This window comes from Aplysia californica, unplaced genomic scaffold, assembly GCF_000002075.1.
Source record: "Aplysia californica isolate F4 #8 unplaced genomic scaffold, AplCal3.0 scaffold00591, whole genome shotgun sequence".
Classification (NCBI taxonomy): Eukaryota; Metazoa; Mollusca; class Gastropoda; order Aplysiida; family Aplysiidae; genus Aplysia; species Aplysia californica.
Genome location: NW_004797861.1, coordinates 39452 through 64811, shown reverse-complemented (window position 1 = coordinate 64811; position 25360 = coordinate 39452). Strand labels below are relative to the sequence as shown.

At 36.6% G+C, this 25360-nt stretch overlaps 1 protein-coding gene across 1 annotated transcript; it reads right to left on the bottom strand.

The window, feature by feature from the left end:
• Positions 1-5635: 5635 nt before the first annotated feature.
• On the bottom strand, positions 5636-24958 carry LOC101849236. The gene is made up of 4 exons (XM_005107304.3): positions 24788-24958; positions 13728-14323; positions 11892-11949; positions 5636-7987 (listed from the first exon to the last, which is right to left on the bottom strand). The coding sequence occupies exons 1-4, from the start codon at positions 24894-24896 to the stop codon at positions 7734-7736; spliced, it is 1017 nt and encodes a 338-aa protein (XP_005107361.1). The 5' UTR covers positions 24897-24958; the 3' UTR covers positions 5636-7733.
• Positions 24959-25360: the final 402 nt, after the last annotated feature.

Sequence of the window (25360 nt, the reverse complement as noted above, 5' to 3'; positions counted from 1 at the left end):
GAGGAGGAGGAGGAGGAGGAAGAGGAGGAGGAGGAGGAGGAGAAGAAGAAGAAAAAAAAAAAGAAGAAGCAGAAGAAGAAGAAGAAGAACTCCTCCAGCAAATGCCTATAACACACCAGTTCTCTCAGTGGCAAAGGTTTCTGACTTTTCAACCAACTACTAGACCTGTCGTTTCCTCTATCGAAGGAAAATGAAGAAAACAACAATTATTTAACTTGTGCAAATCATATAACTTTATTTTCCGCAAATTCAAATTAAACATTATGATGATAAATCATGCCCATAATACAGTGTGATTACGAGTTATGTGAGCTTTACACCCATCTCATCTCACCCACAATCAAATCCCTATCTTTCCCACATATAAAAATACACACTCATACCTCCCCCTTCACTACATCTCTCTCTCTCCCTCTCTCTCTCTTATACACACAAATATCCCCCTCCTTTCATATTCATTCTTTTTTAGCATTTAACACTCAAGGGCACAACTATTATGAAAAACATATATTCACATACATGTACATCAACTCATGAAGGATTTGTCATCATGAGGAATTGTTTTGACCCAGTAAACAAAGCTTATAAGACAAATTAATTTTTTCAAACCCATGATATAAATAAAAACTTACAAATCAACAAAAGAACTCAAGGGAAAAGTAAACAATAGTGACGTTTGTGAAGAACACATAAAGACAGACATGCACTGGTTCAACCAGTGGAACATCATTGGTGAACTGTACCAAATTATATACTAAAGAATACAGCACACGGCAATACAAGCACAAAACTTTTGCTGCAAATTTCAATGTACCTGTACTCACAGTTTGGAAAAACACAAGTATATAGTTCGGTTGCATTCACACATCTACCAAGGGTGCAGCGTGCAAACCACACCATCGCTACATACTGTGATGTGTTAACTGTTCACCAGACTATTCTTCCCACGTAAACTGAAAAACATAGCTGACTAAACTATCCTAACAAAAGAACAAATATTTCCCAGTATGCTTTAACAAATCAATTCCAAACGAGGGTCCAATTTCACATTGCAGTGAGATGGTATAATTAAGTCGAGCATGCAAATTAAGAAATCAGCAGGACCTGGAAATCTTTTTGATATGTGCGAATTTTGCTATATATATAAATATTTTAAATATAATACAAAGCAATATATGTATAAGAAAAAATTCGAGACCTGAACATCTGTTAATTATACGCATGCTAGACCATAGTATTAAGTCTAGGGGAGAGACAAAAAATAATAAAAGGGTAGAAGTGCTTCTGATAGGGTCTTTCAGCACGTGGTAAAAAAAAATATCCCCTGACCCATCAACAGACTATACTGTGCTCCTGTGACAAGGCTAAAAAATCGCCTGCAGAGTGCATAAGCAAATCAAAATCAGAGCTTTTTATTTCTTCTTTCACATCTTCATACACTGCTTCAGCAGTGTCTTGTTTTATTATTGCTTTTCAGAAAATGTAACAATATTATAACAAGGATTATTACCTATTTTTTGTGTGTGTATGAAGTCACATAATGAAACAGTTTTGTAAAACAAATAACTTCCACGATGCCATTTCTGACAAATGGAATAGGCATATTTTTTAAAACAAAAAGTTAGAAAATGAACTTGTAAGGTCTTAAAATAAGTCTGTCTTCAGGGGAAAGCATGAACACAGCTATGAGGCACCTCTTTTGTACTAAACATGATTAGAGAAAAAGTTCCTCACACATTTTGAATTTTGAGTTTAAAACAGTACTAACTAATGTTAAAACATGTACAGTATAAGTAGTTCCCTTGAACAATGACGTACAGAAACACTGACGGCAATGAAATAAAATAAAGAACAAAGAACTTTTTTGTACTTTATGGGAAACAACCACAGTGACTTTTGGATAGACCTCGAGGATCTCATTATGCTATCAATACTCGTCACGTATAAAGAGCACTGCTAGTATGAAACAGAGCTAACCCTTAACTGCTCATGTTCCACCTCTACTGTTAAAACTTACACTCTGATGGTTTTTGATGATCTGATACTTGATACTCGGAGGTCATGGTCAGAGTAAAACAAGAGGCAACTAAGGGATGCAAGACTACATATGTGTGAGCCTTTTTTTTTTGGTACAATGTACAACTAAACCAGGGAAAACAAAAAAGTAACAGGCTCATCAAAGAAACATCTGTGGCAATACTTTCAAGGATAACTGCTGACCCTGACATCTACTCTACTGGCCTCGAAAATATAGATCAGTTATCTATATTATAACTATAAAACTACTCATTTTTTAAAAGCATTTTTCATAAGCTCAAATGATGAACTTTTGATGGAAGGCTTCTAAAGAAAATGTATCCAAACAACCAAAGAAACAAACCTGAGCACATAAAAAGATGAATGAAGTAATGTAATTGACAAGATCAGTTGCTGAAAGAAACCCAGAGTGTAATGCCAGCCAGAAAACAATGAGTATGGATAATTACATATGCACAAATTTCATCCTTACTGGAGCCAGGACATAACTAGACATATGAAAAATGACAGGCGGTAAAATACTGAAGAATATTTTTATCTTTCACTGAGACTTATACAAAAACTGTGCACCTGTAAAGGTGACAAAATCTCTGTACTTGCATGATTATGCAGCTATGTGAGGTTTCCAAAAGGCTTTTCTTCACAATTTCAAGCCAAACGAAACACTGGTGAAAAGGACACTGTATCACCAACCTTTCCCCACTGTAATAGAATGTGTAGTGACATAGAATACTTTACAGCTGCACGATCATCCTCTTTAGGATTTAAATATACACTGTCAAGAAATGACATAATATCATTTTTTTAAAAAAGAGAAAATTGGAAAGACGAGTAGCAAAGGCGAAGTCTAGAGCATAATCATAGTTCATTGTTCAATCAGTTTCTTAGTAACATCTATTATTTCCACTAAATCATCTGCAAAAAGAAAAGAATGGGAGAATGGTGTGCCTTCAAAACGAAGATGATGATAAATCCATTACTTGCAGACTTTGATTGACCACAAAAAGAATATCATCTAAAAATTGGAACGACATTTTATTCTTTGCTTTCAAACACAGTGAAAAGGCATTCACTTGTTGATGTGAAAACATATTCAAACTTATCTTGAATACCCTATCCTATGCATAAGATTGAAGAAATTTTTACATGCACGGTTTGATACGCATACTGACAAAATAAGTTACCTCTCACAATCTGTGAATGGAAATATCAGCTGAAAATCAACACGCACGTCAAATTTGTACACTTTCAACTAATGCCATTGTCTTCAAGTTTAACATGTTTGGTTGTTTTTTTTCGTAATTTCATACTAATAATTGTACAAACTTAACCTATAATTCGATGCATCTATGTCCATAGGAATGAAATCCAAGAAGTAACATATTTTGTCAGCATGCCCCACAATCTATACCTTAAGACGCAATACTACAAAGCTCGTACTAAATGAAAAGACCTCCATTTCAATATTAGATATAATAATAATAATAATAATAGATAATAATAGATAGCATTTGTATAGCGCATATCCCCGCTCAACAGCAGGCTCTATGCGCTTTACATTATATTATTACCCCAGCAGACCATAGAACACTCCGAAACATTCTCAGCTTCCCGGGAAGCATACAGTGCGAGCAGCCGATTAAGCTCTCCAACACTAACAAACTGACAAGATCTTTCGCTGTCTATAGCCGGGTACCCATTCCCACCTGGGTGAAGAGAGGAAAATTCGTGTAAAGTGCCTTTCCCAAGGACACAACGTCGAGCCCTTGACGGGATTCGAACCCACGACCTTACGGTTGCGAGTCCGAGAGCCTAACCACTAGGCCACCGACGCCAATATTAGATATGCTACAATACTTTCCACAATCTGAAACACAGAATGATTCCTCAATCCAGGTTGCCGGCAAAGCATAAATAATACCACCAAAGGCATTCGCTTTCATTTTCACAATCACATAAGCTCAGAAGCAAAATTGACCACCCATTTCGAAAATATTTCAACTACACAGTAAACATCACAAGGTTATTGTTGTAATTACAGATTTTTTATGGGCAGCTGCTTCATCAAAGTATATGAACACTGTCGGCCTTCTTTGTGCTGTTGTGCGGGACAAACTTTAAGAACAAGAGCAATAAAATAATGAAAACGTAGGCTTGTTACAAATTGTGATGTAACAGTAATGCTGAGTAAACAATACATTCCAAATGCAAAAATTAAGTTCAACACATACATTTTCTCCCCTGGAGCTTAGCTGGCTTACCGTGTATTTGACAAAAGCCATTTGGTCATGGGATAGGGTTCAGATGGTTGTCGTGTCAGCAAAGTTTTAAAAAAGTTAGATCTGATCATTTCAGACATGTTTACAAGTTAGCCACAATCACTAAAAAGTGAAAATCTTTAGTAGTCTATGAATAGGACTACTAACAAGGCCCAATATTTGAATTCTTAAATTCGTGTTCTTGAAGCCCACCAAGTGAAGAAATGTCAAATGCTATTCCACATAAGTCATACAGCATTCAAAAGGTATTGAAAAAATGTGCCTTTTCATAAAAAACAAAATTATTCGACCGTACAGGTTTAATGCTTCTGTTTGGAAACATGTATGACACACTGAGACAAACTATTGGTACAAAATCAAAGAATGGCAACATAATACAAGCTAGAAGTATATCACAGTTTATGTTTTAAAAGCATGTCATCGGCCAGCTGTTAAAATGTGCTAAGCCTGAAAATTTCTTCTTCTTTTTCTTTTAAATGCAGCTTCTTAATTTGTGGTATCAGTTACAAGTTCTTAAGAAATAATTTGATGAAATGCACTCTGAATGTTGAAAAAAAAGCCAAAAAAAACAAGGCATAGGTACAATTGTTAAAAGTATGAAACAATTTTTCCTTTCTCCGGTAAAATTTAGCATTTTGGGGCTCTGAGCATTTGGACAGCTAGCTGACGATGTGCTATTTCTTAAAACTCTTTGAACAGAAGCTGCACACTAAGCCAACCTAGACCTCAGACTTTGTAACTGAAAATATCAGATTTGCTCTCTTCAGCAACATGAAATCAAGGTTATTTCAGTACCAATAATGCCATATATATATATATATATATATATATATTATAATTTTCAAGATTAAATTGCACAACAGAGGAAATAAAGAACTTTGTCAAGAGTAATTACAAACAGCATTTGTTCCAAGTGCAAGTATAAAATACAATCCTTCTCATCACTTTCAATTCCCATTCTTCAAAACCTTTGCAACATATTCATAAAGAAAAATAATAAAAACGCTATGAGAAAAGTTAGTGGTAAAGCATAATTTATAAATGTCAAAGAAAGTTAACTCATAAATGAGCAGCTTTGAGTAATAGCAACTTGTATCATGTTGGTTGTAACTGAAAGCACTCTTCACATTAAAGTGTGTATGTTTTTTTGTGTGTATGGTGCTTTTATTTTTTAAACTTTGCTCACCTTAACCCTGATGCCAGTAAACTAGTAGCTTACCTAGTATGTTTATTACATCTAGCAGTATTGGTTCAATAACTTGAATACGGTAAGTAGTGTCAGTTTGGCAGTAATGCAGAGGACAGAAGTGAACATTTTTCTTTTCCTTCTAGGAATGACTAATCATTAGAAAGTACATCTGACTGTACGAAGGGGCAAAGGGGAGGGGGTGGGTGAACTGCAGCGAAACAATCTCTTCATATGAAAAAAAAAAAAAAATAAATAAAATAAGAACTTTCATATCCAGCAGCAGAAGCACACTATTTAGCAATTCAAATCGGGCTTGTATACGCAATGAAACTTTGGTCCCTGTTTGAGGGTGTATTTTTCGACCGGATCGGAACATACGTGACTTACTTTCTCAAACTAGGTTGGCTCTAGTTCTGGACAAATGTGAATTAAACTTGGCAACCAATCAGAAAACAGGGCAAACTAATAATATGTGAAGGTTGAGTTATGTACACATAAATTAACCTATATTTTTTTAGTTGGAAACACTTTCGTATCCGGTATTCTGTAAACTACAAGGAGCATGATTTTCAATGTCAAGAAGGTAAGAGATCTATCTTTCCTCTATAGTGTTCTCAAAATTGAAAATTCTAAGTCAAGTAGTTGTTTAGAGATTATCATAAATGTACCACTACCCCCCCAATCCAAAGTGGCCTCACACAGAAAACAGGCATTTTTCCTCACTCCCTCCGCAAATGTATCATGTGACCTACAAATCCCTGCATGATTATTATGAGCATGTTCATTGGTTACTTAAAATAGGGCATGGGTGGGCCCACGCATTCGGTTGTTTTTCGCTCTGTTCCCCTGTTACATTGTAATGGTGGGTTAGCATATCAACGGAAAAAAGAAAGCTTTCTAATTGTACAACATGTTAGGATCAATTGAATTATATTTTATGGTTGGCATTGTCTAAAGTCATCAAAGAAAATTTTGCCATTGTTTAGTCACTCTGCCAACAAATTCTTAAAATCCAATGATGTGATACTTAGCTATAAATAAAATGCTCTCATGCCGACACCCCTCTTTCTCAAAATAGAAATGTGTACACTAAAATTTTAATTATAACAAAATACTACAAAATGATAAGTAAATCCGACTGCCGAAATGATTTCTCCATCCAAAAACACATTGAGTTGCCAAGTTTCTTTAAAATGCTCAGATTAATTACTGAGATATCTTCAATTTTCTCACAGAAACTGTTCTTACGGGATCCACTTTTTATGAGTATTTTCCTATTTATGGGTCATCCATCTTTTGCCGCACTTAACAACTCCATAACTTTAAAAAATTTATGAACCGATTCTTTAAATTTAAAAAAGCATAACACTTATAGAAAGCCCTTTCTTAGGTACCAAATGAAAAGATGTAAAGCAAAAAATCAATTTTTCATTGACATTGTTACATTCTTAACAGCATGACAAAAATTGAAGAATATAAGTTATAAGTAGTTGCAACCCTTACATTATAAAGAAAAAGCAAAATCCCTCTGAAAGCAAAGATCAGATGCCAGTGACAAACTGATCATCAATGTCAATAAACATGATGTTTTTTATTTTCACTGATAATAGTGCCATTTTCTTCAAACAAATATCATGAGGAACATTGAGCTAACTTTCTCTCACAATTTCTGCACAAATAAGTTATGTAACAGTAATCTGCATTTCATTAAATTATACTGACACTGATAACTCCGCATTCTATTTTCATTTCGATCAGTATTGAATTAAGAAAAAGTGATCCTTTGCATACACGATAACCTCTTTAGAATATCAAAACACATTTAATGAGAGTATAAATGAACCATAATGAAGGAAAACTTTTTAAAAAGTGGATCGCAGGTTCAGAGGCCTAACCACTTATTCCTACCTAAATATTCAATCTTAACGAATCAGTACATTGTGAACAATCACAGCAGCTTTTCTTTCATCACTACAGGAAAATTGTGTCAAGATACACTGAGTCAAACAAATAAAGCTGACGTGAAAAGGTGACTTTGCCACTTTGTCAAAATATGCAAAACACCTCAAAGCAATATCAACTCAGCCCCCCTCCCCCCCAAAAAAAAACCCAACAACAAACCAACAACAAAAAGCATACATCACATCACAAATGGTCATCAACATGAGATTTAGTTTCCCTTATCCATTTCCTCCCCTCTATAATACAAAAAACATTCTAGAAGTACCCTAGGGAACAAAATTGGGGAAAATTAAATTTTCCTCCTTAGGATGATGGTTGGGATCTCCAGGTATCTGAAAACAGTCTACGGGTAAAACACTGATAGTTTTGTTGTAAATGTTGAGGCTGAAGTCTGTGCATCCCAAAAGCTGACTTTTATGCATGGCCAGCCTGTCCACACGATAAGTCATGTTGGAGAAGTGGACACAGATATCTGCCACACTTGGAACTGAGCCCATACATAGGAGAGGAGGTGCATCAGCTGAAATAGACCAGATATCAACACCATTTAATGAAAATTGAGGCTTGGAGGAAGATGCTGAGTTCCGAGGAGCGTTAAACTCATACCATTGTAGACAACTCTCAAGATGTTAATTTGCTTTTAAAAAGGTAGGACAAACATGTCAGTCATGTACTACCAATAAGTACATCGATAGCATATTTGTCCTGGAGGAAGCCACAGGGTCTCATCAGGAGACTTGTAACGTTGTCATTTATCTAAGGCACAAAAAAGCCCCCATTTTCAACCATCCAGAGAAGTTACCCAAATTATTGTAAACCTGACTTAAAAATATTTTTAAAAAACATACAAGTGTTCCTCCTCTGAAACCATGCACAGAGGTTTCAATGACAAAACAACAGAGTAAGCAAATAAATTATGCCTGTCTCTAAATAAAAATGCAACAAATTCTACACTTTCCGAAGAGTTCCAGTAATGAGATAAAGGGCTGGCAAATATAGTTTCATGATCAAATATAATAAAATAATAATATAAAAGTCCTGTGGGCATCAATAATGACCCTATAGAAGTTTTGAAAAGGAAATGTTTGCCTACATGCAGTCATAGGACCATCAGGACCAATGTGATATTCCTGTTATAGAAGGCCATACAGAAGAGTAAGCGCCCAGCTGTTGCTGGATCGATAACAACAACAACATAGGAGGCCATCAAGTTTACATACAATACATTGCATGCAACCAATGATTAACTATTATGATTTCTTTGCTCCTTTCTTTTCCAGTGATAGTTTTTGCTCCTCATCTGTATCTTTCTTTTTCTGGTTTAGTTTTCGTAGAGTTTTACGGCCCTCGTAACTGCATAAAGTCACATGAGCGCCAAGGGGTGGATGTCAACAGAGAAGTCCTTACAAGGAATCAGACTTATTCTGCTCACCTTTCTAGTTTCAGCAGCACAAAGTCGGCTTTGACTATTAAGGCACCCCGGAAATAGCAGGTTACAAGAGAGTGACAAACATACAAAAGAAGTAGAGGAAAATGACGATAGTAAGGATTAGGAAAGAAAAAGCAGCAGTTCCCTGCTGTAGTTCAGGCACAGTTATGAGCATGACATTGTTAGATCAGCCCATTTACAATTCTACTGTGCACTAGAACGAGAAATGTCCCCCCTTTGGGAATGGTCTAAAGACACTTCAGTCAGTGGCACCGTCCCAGGGGGTATTTCTTTTTTTGGAACCTTAATCTTATCTCATGGAGGTTGACTGGACAACATTTGAGACGCGTATTACAATTCGCTATGGTGGGCAGTAATAACTATTATAATGTATTTATATAGAGAGCATATATATCCATGCTCTTTGTGCTTTATGCTGTTGGGAAAAAGAACACACACACTAGAGGTGTTAGGTTATGAAAAATTTACAGACCATATTGTCTAATTCATCCTCTGTCAAGAAATTTTTTTAATGAAGTACATAGTGAATAATGACAGGGGGCTCTCGTGGCCTTAGAGGTTAAGGTGTTGGCCTCTCACTCAAAAGGTCCCGGGTTCGAATTCGGGTAGCGACCGAAAAATTTTCTTCTCTAAATTTGTCTCCTTTCACCTCTTTTCCTGCTCTCTAGCAATGTTCTGTCGTCTGCTTTCGTCTCCACTTTCTGCCCTCACCCCGTCACCTCCTTTGCCCCTTCCTCTGGGCTCCTGATTCTTTCTGCAGCCTTTCTACTGCTACTCCTTAGCTTCTTCTTACTGCAGTCTTTCAGCCACACCCCTGATCTTCTGGTAGGAAAGATCTACACCTAGCCTTCTCGGACAAGGGCGAAAAATCTCGGAGGGCCCGTGTGCAAATTGCGCACGTTAAAGATCCCTTGGTGATCTAAAATCGATAAGACTAGGCTTTGGCCGCCACTCGGGCAAAATTCAAAAATTTCCTACCAACTGAAAATATTAGGTGTGTGTCCTGCGTGCTCATATGATCTATGCAGTTGCGAGCGCCGTAAAAAACTCTACTATAAAAAAAAAAAAGAAAAAGAATAATGACATGCATAAAGAGATTAAAATATAAATAAGTCGAAAAAAATCTTGAGAATTTCTGGATTTCTGAATTTATCTGAAAAATCGGTTCTTTGACACATAAGATCTGTGCCAAATTACCATTCAATCATTCACTAATTTTACCCCTGAAACCAGGTGACCCCCACCTCCTTCATTCGCAAATATCCCGACTTGTATTCGAGATAAATGGATATTTCTTTCATCCAAAGCAAGACAAATGAACAAGCTCTACGATGATACCAATAACTCTAAATGCCCAAAAATTGACGAGCGCCTGATTCCATCGTGTCGTGAAACATATGATGATGAGGTGCCAGACCAAGGTCATGCCAAGTCCAAGATTGGAAAATCTGTGTCGACACCAAAGTGCATTCAGTTTTCCCTCTCCCTCCCCTGTACTAGTGGTATGACATATCATAAAATGAGAACACATTCTACTTACGCCTATAGTGGGTTATGTAGGTGCAATAAGCCATATTGGAAATTGCTTTGCTTCATTGGTTTTTTTCTGCTTTCTTGTCTGTTCGTTTCAGAATTTTGTTGATGGTTGAACCACTGTTATAGCTGAGCATGTTTGTCCGAAAGGCCTGCTTACAATGATAAAAGAATTTTTTAACACATCATCATCATCATTGCCTTTCTCACCCTGCACCAGGGTATAGGCCTCGGACAAACACCTTCCACCTTTCTCTATCCTGGGCTAGCCTCTTGATGTTATTCCATGTCTTCCCACTTTTCTGTACATCGATTTCTGTGATTCTTCTCCAGGTTCCACGTGGTCCTCCCCTTGATCTTTTACCCTGTGGGTTCCAATCCAAAACTTTCTTTGTTATGCAGCTGCCTGACTTCCTGAGAGTATGTCCAACCCATCGCCACCGCCTTCTTCCTACCTCATCTCTGACTGGGATCTGTCTTGTTTTCCTTAACACTTCCACATTGGTGACCCTGTCTGTCCATCTGATCCTCAGTGGCTAGAGGTGTGAAATTAGTTTGACGAATGCCTGCCAGCCTGATCATACAGCCAGCCGAGAAGAGAGTTCTTCGAATCATTGTTACATGACATTGAGGGGTGGCATTGGCTGACTGTGCTTATTACACCAATGGGTGCGGCTAAGGCAGGAAGCAAAGGAGATGTTCAAACGTTTCTGCTTTTAATAGGTCAAACAGTGGTCCAATGAAATACAAGCACTGCTGGCAACAGACAAGTAGGACTGACACATGTCATTATCAGAGAGGATAGCACTTGAAAGGTGTGAAGTTTTGACCACTGCTTGCCGACCGCTCAGGCGACCCTTGATCCCACTGGCTGGGCCTCTGAAACCCCACTCCATCTTCCCCCTAAATTCCCCTATCTAAGATGGAAAATGTGTAAGATGAAATTTTTTTTCTGGCTCCCTTGCGATTCTGTCTTACACAGGTTCGACTGTACTGAGACTATTGTAAGTGGGGGTCACTGTTTAATATACATGTGTCACAACCCCGTGGAATCAGGCACTCATCAACGTTTGGGCATTAGAAGTTATAGGTATCATCTTAAAGCTTCATCCTGCTTTTGATGAAAAAAATACCCATCTACCTTCAATAAAAGTCCAAGATATTTGCGATTGAAGGAGGAAACTTCACATATTTACATTTTGGGGGCCTCTGATCAACATTTTTAAAGTAAAATTCAAACAGGAATGAGTTTTTAAAAGGATATAAAAAGTGTAGATCCCCCCCCCCCCCCCCCCACAAAAAAAGATAAAAATTGTCCAACAAGCAGAAAAATGATTTCATTTCTTTGACAAAAGGATGATTTCACCATGATGCTACACATAATTACATTTCACTGTATATCTACAAAGGTGTAACTGCTTTATTCTGTAATAATAGTTACCTGACAATGTCCCCCTGTAAACTGTTTTGTTGTCCATTTTGAAAGTAAGGTCCAAGTTCTGAAACAAAAGAAATCTATGAAATAATCACCAGACAAAATTTACAGTTTGAAAAATAGACAGAGAGACAACAGTCATTCATGATGTAAATGAACAACTATTTTTACTGAACATCAAAGACAATTAAAATAAACGACCTCTCCACCTTGACTGCTTTGAGTCAATTGGTCATGAAATCTCCAAATGAAACCAAATTCTGAGGCAAAAACAATTAGAAAATACCCCTTCCAGACTACAACTTCACCAAGAGTGTATTTGGTGCATACAATCAGAATATCTTTGGGGACACTCGTGGCCTAGAGGTCAAGTTGTTTGCCTCTCATTCAAAGGTCCTGGGTTCGAATCCGGGTAGCGGCCGAAAAATTTTCTTCTCTAAAATTGTCTTCTTTCACCTCCTTTCCTGCTCTCTAGCAATATTCTGTCGTCTGCTTTAGTCTACTTTTTCTGCCTCCACCCCCTCATCTCCTTTGCCCACTCTTCTGACCTCCTGCAGCCTTTCTACTGCTACTCCTTGGCTCCTTCTTACAGCTGTCTTTCAGCCACACCCCTGATCTTTTGGTCGGAAAGATCGACACCTAGCAATCTCGGACAAGGGCCAGGCGAAAAATCTTGGAGGGCCCGTGTGCAAGTAGAGCACGTTAAAGATCCTTTGGTGGTCTAAAATCGATAAGAGTAGGCTTCGGCCACCACCCGGGCAAAATTCAAAATTCCCTACAAACTGAAAAAGTTTGATGTGTCCCATGTGCTCATATGACATTATGCAGTTGCGAGAGCCGATATATATATAATATATATATATATATACACATATATATATATATATGTATATATGTATATATATATATATATATATATATATACATATATATATATATGTATATATGTATATATATATATATATATATATACATAGAATATAGAATCTAAGAATAAATCAGTATTTAATACTAACCAAAGAAGATAACCTACCTAGACCTTGAATACTGACATGATTTCTTTAGAATAAAGACAGAAAAAAAAAGTCTAAAAGCAACAAGGACTATATTTAAACAAAGTCAGTGGTTGGTTGGCGGGTGCTCAATGTGGTTCGCTTCTTTCTCTTATCAAACATCTATCGTCCTTATCTCTCCTCCTCCTTTTTTGTGTATATGTTACTCTCTTGTAACACCTCTATTCTTCAGCACTGATAAGACCTTATTGTGTTGCAGGTGCTGTAAAAGTTAAAACTCTTTTATAAAATTAATAAAACAAAGTCATTTCACTCTTACACAAAGGTAGAATGTTCGACTAGTCATTTGCACTGAAAAAGCTTTTTTTAAAGGTAATCTCATTTTTTTAAAAATAAATAAATAAAAAAAATACTACTTCAAAAATTAACTTATACATATATGTATCTAGAATTTTTTATTACTCACATACTGAATGAGTTCATGAAAGCATCATATAAAATGGGGGAGCGTCCTTAAGATGTTTAACTTTTCATATTATTATATTATCTTGGTACCTCTGCTTTTGTGTTTGGAAACTCTACAAGTATCAAACAGATTAATAATAAACCAAACTTGACTTTAATGTACAAGGGATGAAAGTTTGGAACCATCTAACATTACGGAATTTGAAATGTTAGGGTGGAAAAAAATGTTATCTGCTCTGATATTGGAGGGCAAGTTTCTTAACTTAGGTGTACTGAAAAAAGTACTTTTCGAAACAAGTTTTAAAATATCATCATAAACTTAAAAACACTACTACAGCAAACTGAGTTTTAAAAATGCACTTACATGGGATTTCGAGATGAAAGTGAAGTTTGCACATGTCTTGACATTTAGGTGAAGCTGTGAGTTAACCAGCTGCACACAGCAGAAGCAGTAATGTTCCCAGCAATCACAATAGCCCATTTTAATGGGCATGGAAAGAGAAAAGTTTGCTGTGCGATTCCTTGTGCTGGTCAGCATTGGTCCACTGAGATTGAGAGGTTTCAATTTGTTCAAGAACAATGTGTCCTTCATTATATTTCCAATGTCCTCAAATGATACGGTAAGGTTCCACTTGAACTTTTCAAAGATGACCTTGGGCAGAAGCTTATCATTAGCCTCCACCCCTAGGACTCCAAGCTGTTGCATGGTTTTATTCTTGGCTACTTCCAAGTCTTCAGTTTTGTTCTGAACATGTTTTGTGACGTTGGCCACAACACTCTCTGTTATTTTCAACTCTGGCTTTGTTGGCTCTTCCTTCACATCAGGAGGGGGAGCGATATGAGGGCGGGTTGCTTTTAGGACAGCTTCCTGGGTCTGGGCATCTGGAGGTTCCAGAACATTAAACTTTGGTTCTATCTGTTTAACTTCCAGCACAGGAACTGGAGAAGCATTTTTCTCATCTGTGAAACCAAAAAAATATGACATGTAAATTACAAATTACAACACGAGTCCATTTTTTCAAAAATATAAACTCTCAAACAAAGTAATTTAATGGAAAAAAAATGATCTGATAACAGGACAGGCTTTCTTCTTCTTTTTGTAACCCTACTACAACTTGGGGAATAGCTAACAGCAAGATCTTCATCTCACAGAGCAATTCAGATTGATCATCGCGCACAGCCATTAAATCTTCATAAAGCATAGAATCATCCCTAGCCTGACAGTAATCAAACGTTGCTCACACGGTTCATTGCGCTGAAACTGAGACGTGAGCTGAAAACTTTTTCACAGTAACAAAATAACATTTAAGATAAAAGAAAAATAGACTCTGGGCTGAACACTAAAACATATAACAAGCACAAATTTAATCCTTAGAATAGAGGTATTTATATCCAAACGAAAAAAACGTGTACATCCAAGAGCACTGAATGAAACAATGAAGAGGCTACGAGATTAGACAGACTGGACGGCTACACACTACACACATTACTATATTACACTATCAGCACGCAAAAGCGTAATGAAAACAATGATAACAGATAAAAAAACCAATATGGTCATATAAGTTCCATCACCTGTATACCTGTCTGAGTTGTGTTGAGCGCCTGACAGGCTGCTCCATAATCTCTCTCGATTATAACAGTATCTAGTGCATTTTAAAGTTATTCATATAGTGGATTTTTATATTGATATCAGTGTATTCGTCATTTGACAGTGTATGTGGTGATGTAGGATTTGTACAAAAACAGTCAGTATTTTCAAAGAAATTATCAGTTTTCAATTCGCCATGATTGACTTGGTATTTTTCTATAGGACATTTTTTCTTCTTCTGGGGTCTACCCTCCGTCAACCCTCGAACATCTACAACAAAGAATTTTTTTCTCCTGAGTGTCTCGTGAAAACTGTTCTCTGAGTCGTTTCTAACTCTGTGCTTGGGTACAAGTGTGTGAATACATGTGTTTTTCCCAGCTCTTGTTCGTGTGTTATACCAGTAAAGTGGGAAAAAAAACGAGAAGAAAGAAAAGAGGTGGACGACGAAAACAAAGGACAACCACTGTGGTGTTTCGTGTTTATGATTTAGAAAATGTGTGCATCAGCAGCAGACCGAAAAACAGAATTAACATTAATAATTTGGTCAAAATCGACTGTCGAAACTTTTTGCAAGAAGTAATACAAAATGTCCGAGTAGCTTGCCTTTACACCAGGTCATGCCGTAATAAAGCGGACGAGTTAAATGATTTAATTATTGAAATGAACCTTGATATTTTTTGTATGACAGAATCATGGTTGCAGGAGTACGGTGACGATGCTATTTTATCAGCAATATGTCCAGTTGGTTATTTAATTAAGTCTTTCCCTCATGTCGGGCGTAGAAGAGGAGGAGTGGCATTTATTTATAGAACTAATTTAGCACAAGTTACAGTGAAAAAGATTCCCTGTCACTCTAGTGAGGCTGCTTTATTGTCATTCCAGCTGCAGTCCCAAAGCATTACCATCTGCAGCATATACAGGCCACCACCGAGTAAAGCAAATTATATCAAACAATCCGTTTTTATGGAGGAATTTAATTTCAACTCTGCAGACGAAAAGTACACCATTCATTATAATTGGCGATTTTAATTTTCACTTTGGCTCTGAAAACCCTGCCACTAAAAATATATGCAACCGGCAACCTGCTGACAGAAAATGATTTAAAACAACTCGTCCAAGTACCAACACATAAAAGTCAGCACATCCTAGACTGGGTTTAAATCTTCCCTATTGAATTTTCTGAGAACTGTGTGAAAAACATTAAACGTTCTGGACAAAGACATTTCGGATCATTTTCTATTGTTGACTTGAACATTAAAAGACCAAGGAAAGAAATGAAAACAGTTCATTCCCGGAATCTGAACGATATAAATTTACACCAGTTTCAATGTGACATTCGTGATACTCTTGCAGGGTTGGGTTGATTTAAATCAGTTGATTTTTTAAATTTAAATCAACTTGATTTTTAAAATAAAAATCAGTGATTTAAATCGCTTTTTTAAAAATCTATTTTTATTCAGTTTTTACATATTTCAACATTCAGAATTCCTTTCCTAGGTTTCATAAAACAGATATAAGGTTTAGTACACTAATATAATCATGCTTAAAAGTCTGCTTTCCCCCCTTTCACTGTAAAATAATACAGTATTCAATTTACTTTTTTCCCCATAATTGAAATCAGAGCTGGGTTGATTTAAATCAGTTGATTTTTTTTATTTTAATCAACTTGATTTTGTGATTTAAATCACTTTTTTAAAAATGTATTCTGTTTTTACATATTTAAACATTCAGAATTCCTTTCCTTGGTTTTATTTAACAGATATAAGGTATAGTAGACTAATATAGTCATGCTTAAAAGTCTGCTTTCCCCCCTGTCACTGTAAAATAATACAGTATTCAATTTTCTTTCTTTTCATAATTGAAAACCAGGTTTGGGTTGATTTAAATCAGTTGATTTAAAAAAATTTAAATCAACTTGATTTTAAAAAATAAACCTCAGTGATTTAAATCACTTTTTAAAAATGTATTGTTTTCACGTCTTTAAACATTCAGAATTCCTTTCCTTGGTTTTATAAAACAGATATAAGGTTTAGTAGACTAATATAATCATGCTTAAAAGTCTGCTTTCCCCCCTGTCACTGTAAGTAGTAAATTAATACAGTATTCAATTTACTTTTTTTTCATAATTGAAATTAGCATTTTCTTTTTCTTTTTAGACAAACACAAGCGCGCACACACACACACGCACACTGTAATAAAATACAAGTTTATCTATGCATAATTACCCCCTCCCCCCCTTTCCTTTTAGTTTTAGACTGACATTTTCTTCATTTTTTGTCTGTAGCCATAATTCACTGATAATAGCAGATTAAGGCTTTCTTTTGCAGTTGCTTAAATTAATCATTAGTTAAAATAAAGACAATGCATTCTACACTAAAAGAACATACTTTTAGCCACCAAAAATCCCAAACTGTGTCGACATTTTTTAAAAAATTTAAAAAATCCGATTTAAATTTTAAAAATCTGATTTAAATTTTAAAAATCGATTGTTTTTATTTTTATTTTAAAAATATAAAAAATCACCAACCCTGTGCTCTTGCTATTAGTTCCCCTTTTAACGTAGAAACCCTCAATACCATCATGAGGAATATTTTAGATGATCATGCTCCAGTTAAAAAACAAAAATTATCTCATCGACCTGTTGGTAAGTGGTTTAATTTAGAAATAAAGGCCGCAAAAAAGGGAAAGAGACAAGCGGAAAGAAAATGGAGAAACACACGACTTGAAGTGCATTATAAGGGAATATTTATTAAGTCTATGAAGAAGTCTGTTCGTAAAATGATTACCAAGGCCAAGCGTACTTTCTTCTGGTCAAAATTTGAAAATGTTAAAACTTGTAAGGAACTTTTTGATGTATCTCGTGAACTGCTTAGCAACCAAAACAGAACAGTATTACCCCCCTGGCACCGATAGAGATCTTTGTAGTATCTTTTCAGACTTTTTTCCTAAAAAAATCACCATCAGGCAAGAGCTCGATAAAATGTGCACAATTGCCCCAAATTACCATCAGTTTAAGGGGTACTAGTCATCGATTATTTTACACCAGCAACGGAAGAAGAAATAAAAAAGATCATATTAGATAGTCCGTCAAAAAGTTAAGCCTTAGACCCCATGCCCACCAGCCTTTAAAAAAAATGTTTGGATGAACTTCTTCCACATATCACCCAAATAGTAAATGATTCTCTCCTCACAGGCACAGTGCCAAATTGCTTTAAGACAGCACATATGTTAGACCCCTTTAGAAAAAGCTGGACTTGATGAAAAGGACTTAAAAAATTGTAGACTATTTTCAAACCTTTCTTTCCTATCCAAAATTTTGGAAAAAGTTTAGTCTAATAGATTGTTACATCATATGAAAGCAAATTATCTTAGCGAAGTCTATCAGTCAGCATATAAGGCACACCATAGTACCGAAACAGTGTTATTTAAGGTCTGTACTGATCTTTTAAAATATATTGATGAAAAAAAGGGGTGTCTTCTTACTCTTTTGGACCTCTCGGCTGCATTCGATACAATATATGACATTTTACTCGAGAGGTTAAATACTACTTTTGGCATAAAGGGTACTGTCCTACGATGGTTTGAGTCATATTTTAAAGATCGAACACAAGCAGTTGTGGTTGGAAGCATGTGTTCTGATAATTTTTGCTTAGATGTGGTGTTCCTAAGGGGTCTGTTCTTGGGCCTGTCTTGTTTACCATGTATACACAACTTATTGCTGATATTTTAATATTGCATGAATTACCATCTTTATGCTGATGACATTCAAATTTATAAGTCTATTGATTTCGATCAAATACCACTTTTAGTCGACTTAACTGAACAATGTACTACAGATTTTAAATATGGATGACAAGCAATAAATTGAAACTAAACGATGACAAGACGGAAATAATGTTGAGTGGAAATACAAAAGCAATTAGAAATCTCCCAGAACTACAAATTGATATAAAAATAAAAATACTATTTGTTCAAAAAGAAGTCTAAAAAATCTAGGGGTTCAGTTGGAAATGATATGTCTATGATAGTGTATGTCCTCCCAAATTACCCAGCTCAGCAAAAGTATTTACTTTCAGCCTAAGAAAATTGGCAGTGTAAGAAATTATTTAACTAAGCCGAAGCCAAGGCACTTGTACTTGTAACAACACTGATTTTATCAAAGTTAGATAACTGTAATGCTATTTTGTCCGGTTTGACAGCCGAAAAACTATCAAAGTCACAAGTACTCCAAAATCAAGCAGCAAAATTGATAACATAAATGTATCAAAAGAAATCAGCGCATGTTACACCAATTGACTAAGTCTCAAAAGTTGGTTCTTTAAATAGTGCATATTTTCATCTCATCGTCAAAGCAGGGAATATGCTACAACGATGTGCACATTTCTGTGTATCATCAAGTACTTTGAATGAAGATAGCCTGAGAAAGCATTTCTTGTTCCAATGGCTAAATTTAGTGAAATTACAAAATGTATGTGTTTGTTTGTTTGTTTAGTATAGGGTTTTACGGCGCTCGCAACTGCATAAGGTCATATGAGCGCGCGGGACACACCTAATACTTTTTCGTTGGTAGGAAATTTTGAATTTTGCCCGGGTGGCGGCCGAAGCCTACTCTTATCGATTTTAGACCACCAAGGGATCTTTAACGTGCGCAACTTGCACACGGGCCCTCCGAGATTTTTCGCCCTTGTCCGAGAAGGCTAGGTGTAGATCTTTCCTACCAGAAGATCAGGGGTGTGGCAGAAAGACAGCAGTTAGGAGGAGCCAAGGAGTAGCGGTAGAAAGGCTGCAGAAAGAGTCAGGAGCCCAGAGGAGGGGGCAAAGGAGGTGAGGGGGTGGGGGCAGAAAGTGGAAATGAAAGCAGACAACAGAACATTGTTAGAGATCAGGAAAGGATGTGAAAGGAGACAATTTTAGAGAAGAAAATTTTTTGGTCGCTACCCGGAATCGAACCCGGGACCTTTGAATGAGAGGCCAACACCTTAACCTCTAGGCCACGAGAGCCCCCTAAATGTATGTGTGGAAAATACCAAAAATTTGAGCGGTCAAAACGTGACATTAAATAGATGGTAATTTTAATGATGTGAAACTTTATACAGGAAAGGAAAATGCTAAACATCTCTTGTTGTTTCTGTGGTAAAAGGTTGAGTGTTTAAGAAAAGCACGCATTTTGGCGATAAACTGTTGGGCAGAAAGCCCCTGACTGGGTCACAAGTCTGGTGAAAGGACATGATGCTTCTCGTCATTTTCCTGTTCTAAGTTGAGCCTACTTAATGATGAAAAAAAAAAAATACTTTTAAAGATATATGAATAAAATCAGCATTACTTCAAGTCGAAAGGGGTTGTTAAACACACTTGTTGGGTTGTTTTGACTCATAATGGGGATGTTATAAACAAAAAACTTTCTCATCGCAATTTCTGTCATTTCATCATGTCCGTTCATGAGCCTGTATTTTGTTTCTCTGCTTTGCTACCACACTTTGTAATGAATCAACTAGTTCCATATCAATGTTCCCGAGTGAAACTGAGCGCACATTGCTGCTGATGGAGGACCGTGGAGAAGATGAGGCACTAAAGTTTTTTGTCATCACTTTCCTTGGCATCATGTCCGTTTCAGATCTATTAAATTGTCACGTCCGGTGGCTACACAAGCCATGGTCTTGTTAAATCGAATAAAGCATGGTTTAGTTTCTATGTAAGAACCAGTTGCATATAATAGTGTTTGATGATTCATACATAAATCTTAAATTTAGAGATTGGTCATGCGTGGACATGAGCAATGACGGAAAAAATTCATGTCATCATCATGTCCATTACATTTTCATCAATCAGCTTTTTGTTGTAGAATATTGCAAAATTCATTACTGCTTAGAAGATAAAAATAACGGAGGCACATCTTAACGAGTTTTAAGCCTTCAAAGGAACAAAAAGGCAAAAATTGACACAAAACGGATGGACATGATCAATGACAAAAAGTTTAATGTCATCATCATGTTCACATCGAATATCACTATTGCTATAAAATATTTCTTGATCAGATATTTTATACCAATCATATTTATATTCAAACTGTAAAGTATCCTTGTAAAACCTATTTTGGGGCCTGGGTATGCTTTACGAAATGCTCAGAGGATGAAGGGATAAATGGACATGATGCATGACATGTTTCTTCTTGTCATCACTTCATTTGTCATGTCCATTGCATATTTGCACGCTCACCAACCTATGGTATCTTTTTTGTTTGCTCAAAATTATGTCTCTGAATAAAGCTAACATTCCATATGCCCGAAAAACCGATGCGAATTTCGTGTGCGAACTATTTTTTTCGTGCCAACCTTTTTGTCATTGTGTAAATCCATATACCGGAATTTCGCAGGGCCGAATCCGAAGATTTTGTTTCGCACGAGGGAGCGAAACTTTTTTCTTCGGCACCCGAATTCTTTGTGAAGTGGACGGGGCTTATTTCCCGCCAAATCTACTTCAAAGGAACGAAGCAGCATAGAAGCACTAGGTAAGTGGGGAAAACGTCGAAATGTTGATTTCCTTGGTTTGAGAGAGAAGTATAAAACTAAGACTGAAAAGAGGTGTTTATGTTCAAGGTGGCTGCCATTTCCTTGGCAACCACTTTTTTTAAAGCTTTTGGGATTCTATGTAATCTAGATCAAGATAAATCTATGCTATCATTTATCGTTTAAATCATGTAATACATGTAACAAAAAAATAGCATTTCACTTACCCCCCACCCCCTTAAATGCACTTGAATACAACTTTTAACATACATAATTATAACTTAAGATTGCTGTCTGTGCCGCAGCCACATCAGCCAGCGCTGTCGGTGATAGGACCGAAGCTTCGAAAAGAAAACGACCCAAGAAAGCAAAGCTTATGAAGGAAAGGCCATCATCAAGTCTGGACAAAGCAATTTAAAGCCTGCTTTCGTAGGAACAGGAGTTCTAACAGCAAAATTTTCTCGTTTTCAACGTAGAGTGCTTGCTCTGACTGAACTGGTGTCGTGATTTCAGTCAGATGACGGATACGAATTTCGGGTAAATGGAAGGAGGGCTCTTTTTTCATCGCACGCGAATTTCCTGTACGAAATTTGCACCCGAAGTTCGCATCGGTTTTTCGGGCATATGGAATGCCAGCTTTAGACAATTAAATGACTTCATATATGGGTTCAAGAGAGTTCTTCAGACTTAATTAGTTACCAAATAAAAGAGAAATTGACAAATAAACATTACGGACATGATGTATGACAGTAATCCAAGTGGAAATTTGGCAGATAATTTTGGTACAGTTGGTCTATTTTGATGTTTTTTGCCTTGATTTGCCCATTTCTATTATCATCCTGATGAATTTTAGACAAATCCTATTGAAACTTGTAAATTACAGTACGCTTTATTGTGTCATCATCATGTCCATTCAATAACTGAAGTATGCCAGAAAATCGAACATTGCAAAAAAACGGTCAGACTTTTTATCTTAAATTCAGTATATTATGAAACTTTAGCATACTGTTGATGAAATGAGATTGATTTTGGTTCAGTTAGTTAGATTTGAAAAATTATCTTTTTGTCACTTTCGGGACCAACTTTTGAGACTTGCTCAATTCTGAAAGAATTACACTGGCTGCCAATAAAAGAAAGGATCAAATTTATACTGCCGTTCTCTGTTTTCATGTATAAATGATAGTGCACCCTTTTATCTTAAAACATTCCTGGAATTATATCATCCACCTAGAGCCCTTAGATCAGCCTCTGATAATCTAATTCTTAAAGCTTCAAAACAAAATTACAAAATAAACGGCGAGCGTTCCTTTTTGTTCTTTGGTCCCCAGGTATGGAACGAACTCCCATAAAATAAGATCTGCCCCAACAATTTCCATTTTCAAAAATCAGCTGAAGCATTTTTTAATTCACAAAAGCCTACCTGTAACAATGATGTACTGTGATTATATATATTATGAGCGCCAGACTGTGAGACTGAAGAAACAGCGAGTGAGAGAGAGAGAGAGAGAGAGAGAAAGAAAGAGAGAGAGAGAGAGAAAGAGAGAGAGAGAGAGAGAGAGAACGGAAATGTTTTTCTATCTCTGTATAGAATGAATGTTTTAATGAATGTTTCTAGTTACTCAAGTTTCAACTTTATAGTGACCCTTCGTGAATTTTTATTGCATTGTATATTTTAGTGAACACATTTCCAACCTCACTGTGAGACTGTTTTTCTTATTTATTATAATATAAATTTTTACACACATAATATTTATATAGTATATTATATGCTTGTACTGTGTTTTACGTACACGCATGTTGATTAATTTTTTCAGTGTGATGTCTTTTTCGTTGTAATGCGCATTGAGCATTTTTTTAGAAAATGGAAATGCGCAGTATAGATGCTATTATTATTTATATTTATTATTAAATTAGTATTAGAGCATCTACCTATCGTCGCTTTCGCATTTAATCGCCGCTTTCTGCGTTGATCCTCAATAAGATAGGACCGGTCTCGAGGCGAGCTTATCAAGATAAAGGTCGTCCACCCCAGCCCTCAATGCCAGAGCCAATCGTGCGGGATGTTAGGCCTGACTGATACTGAGAAGGCCCAGCTGCAGATCCATACACTTTACACATGGTCACTATGTGTTGCAATCGACAGCCTTGAACACTGCATAACTCTGCATAATTTTGGTGATGTTGAGTGGTGCATCTTTCTGGATTCTAGATCTAGATCTAGATCTAGATCTAGACTAGATCTAGAATCTAGCCAGATGTAGAAGATTAGTAAAATTAGTTTTTTATTCTAGATTTACCTTGACTTTGATAGATTCTAGATTTCTAGATCCGGAGTGTCTACGTACACGGTAACCGGGCACCTAGCCTCAGTGTCTACTAGTACTAGCCTCAATATCTATGTGCAAGGTACCGGCAACCGGGCACATAGTTACTCTATCACGGTAACCGGGCGGTCCAGAACCCCAAATTCAGTTTTTGTCATCTGGTGTCGCCTTCATCCCCACCCCTTCCCCGGCTGTACCTTTAAAAAAATTAATAATCCCCCCATTTTGGAGCCCTATGCTTTGGAGCGCACAGACTTTGAATGAACTTTACTTTGGTGACCCCAACCGGTACTCACAATGTGATGCGCCCGCACAGGTTCACTGACCGGTCACGATGGCGAGCCCGACAAGACGCTTGTATGACTTTCTTTATTTTTTTTCAGCAAGTGACAGCATAGGACAAATTGATTAATTATTTTCATTCCGGTTACCGTGTACTACATATACTAAGACTAGGTGCCCGGTTACCACCGTGTACGTAGACACTCCGTTCTAGATCAACTAGATCTAGTTTCTAGATCTAGATATCTAGAATTCTAGATTTAGATCTAGAATCTAGATCTAGATCTAGAGTCTAGTAGAGCTTTGGGAGGGTGTAGAAAAAGAAATTTCTCAAAATTTGGACTTATTAAATGGATTGCTTGCGACAACATTGCCGAATATAATAAAAAAAACAAGCACGCCTACAGTACAGCAAAAAGAAACAAGTTCAAGTTATTTTATTAGATTCTAGAGATCTAGAATCTAGATCTAGAATCTAGATCTAGATTCTAGATCTAGATCTAGATCTCTAGATTTCTAGATCTAGATTCTAGATCTAGACTATATTCTAGATCTAAATTTAAAAAATTCAATCTGATCTCGGTCTTGACCAGTCCAAGTCAGTAGTCAGTGACAGTGCCTCCCTACAATGCCCAATATTACATCCCTCTCTTCCATTTTCTTGATAGAAATATCAAGAATCTAGACCTAGAAATCAGTTTGTAATAGATCTAGTACATACCAAAAAACACTGAAAATCCAGATAATCCTAGGAAGGCCAGAACGGCGGCACAGCAAAGAAGTAGAAAACAACGTCTTCTCCTCATTATTAGCCGTCTAAAAGATGCCATATCACAACTCACATCAGTGCAGTGCAGAATAGAGGTGCAGAACAACGGAACCTGACGGCCAATTCTCGTTTCGGTGAGACTTTTCAAGAAGGATCACTGTCAATGATTGATCTTTTTTCAGGTCAGTAAAAGTCGTCTCCCTTGTGTCGGACAATAACTGCAAAACTGACTTTCCTGCCCTGAGGTGAAAATAGCTGCAGCTAATTTACAATGATTCAGAGTCTATTAAAAAAAAATTGTATTTTACACGATAGGTTTCCTGGGGGTTATGATAATTTGATGGGTCCACTGATGACTTTAGCGGACAAAGTGGTACGCAAAATATTTGAATAATATATAGGCCTGCTCTTTTTCTCCGACGAACGTTCGGGAAAATACACTTGAACTCTATTTCTCCGTGTGTGTGTTTGTGTGTATTGTGTGTGTGTGTGTGTGTGTGTGTGTGTATGTGTGTGTGTGTGTGT

Excerpts from the sequence above, each read along its gene's own strand:
- LOC101849236 (XM_005107304.3), bottom strand. The coding sequence starts at position 24,896 with ATGGCATCTTTTAGACGGCTAATAATGAGGAGAAGACGTTGTTTTCTA. Across the intron at positions 11,950-13,727 it reads CTTTCATCTCGAAATCCCAT|AACTTGGACCTTACTTTCAA; the intron begins GTAAGTGCATTT and ends CTTTTGTTTCAG. Across the intron at positions 7,988-11,891 it reads TTACAGGGGGACATTGTCAG|CTGATGCACCTCCTCTCCTA; the intron begins GTAACTATTATT and ends GGTCTATTTCAG.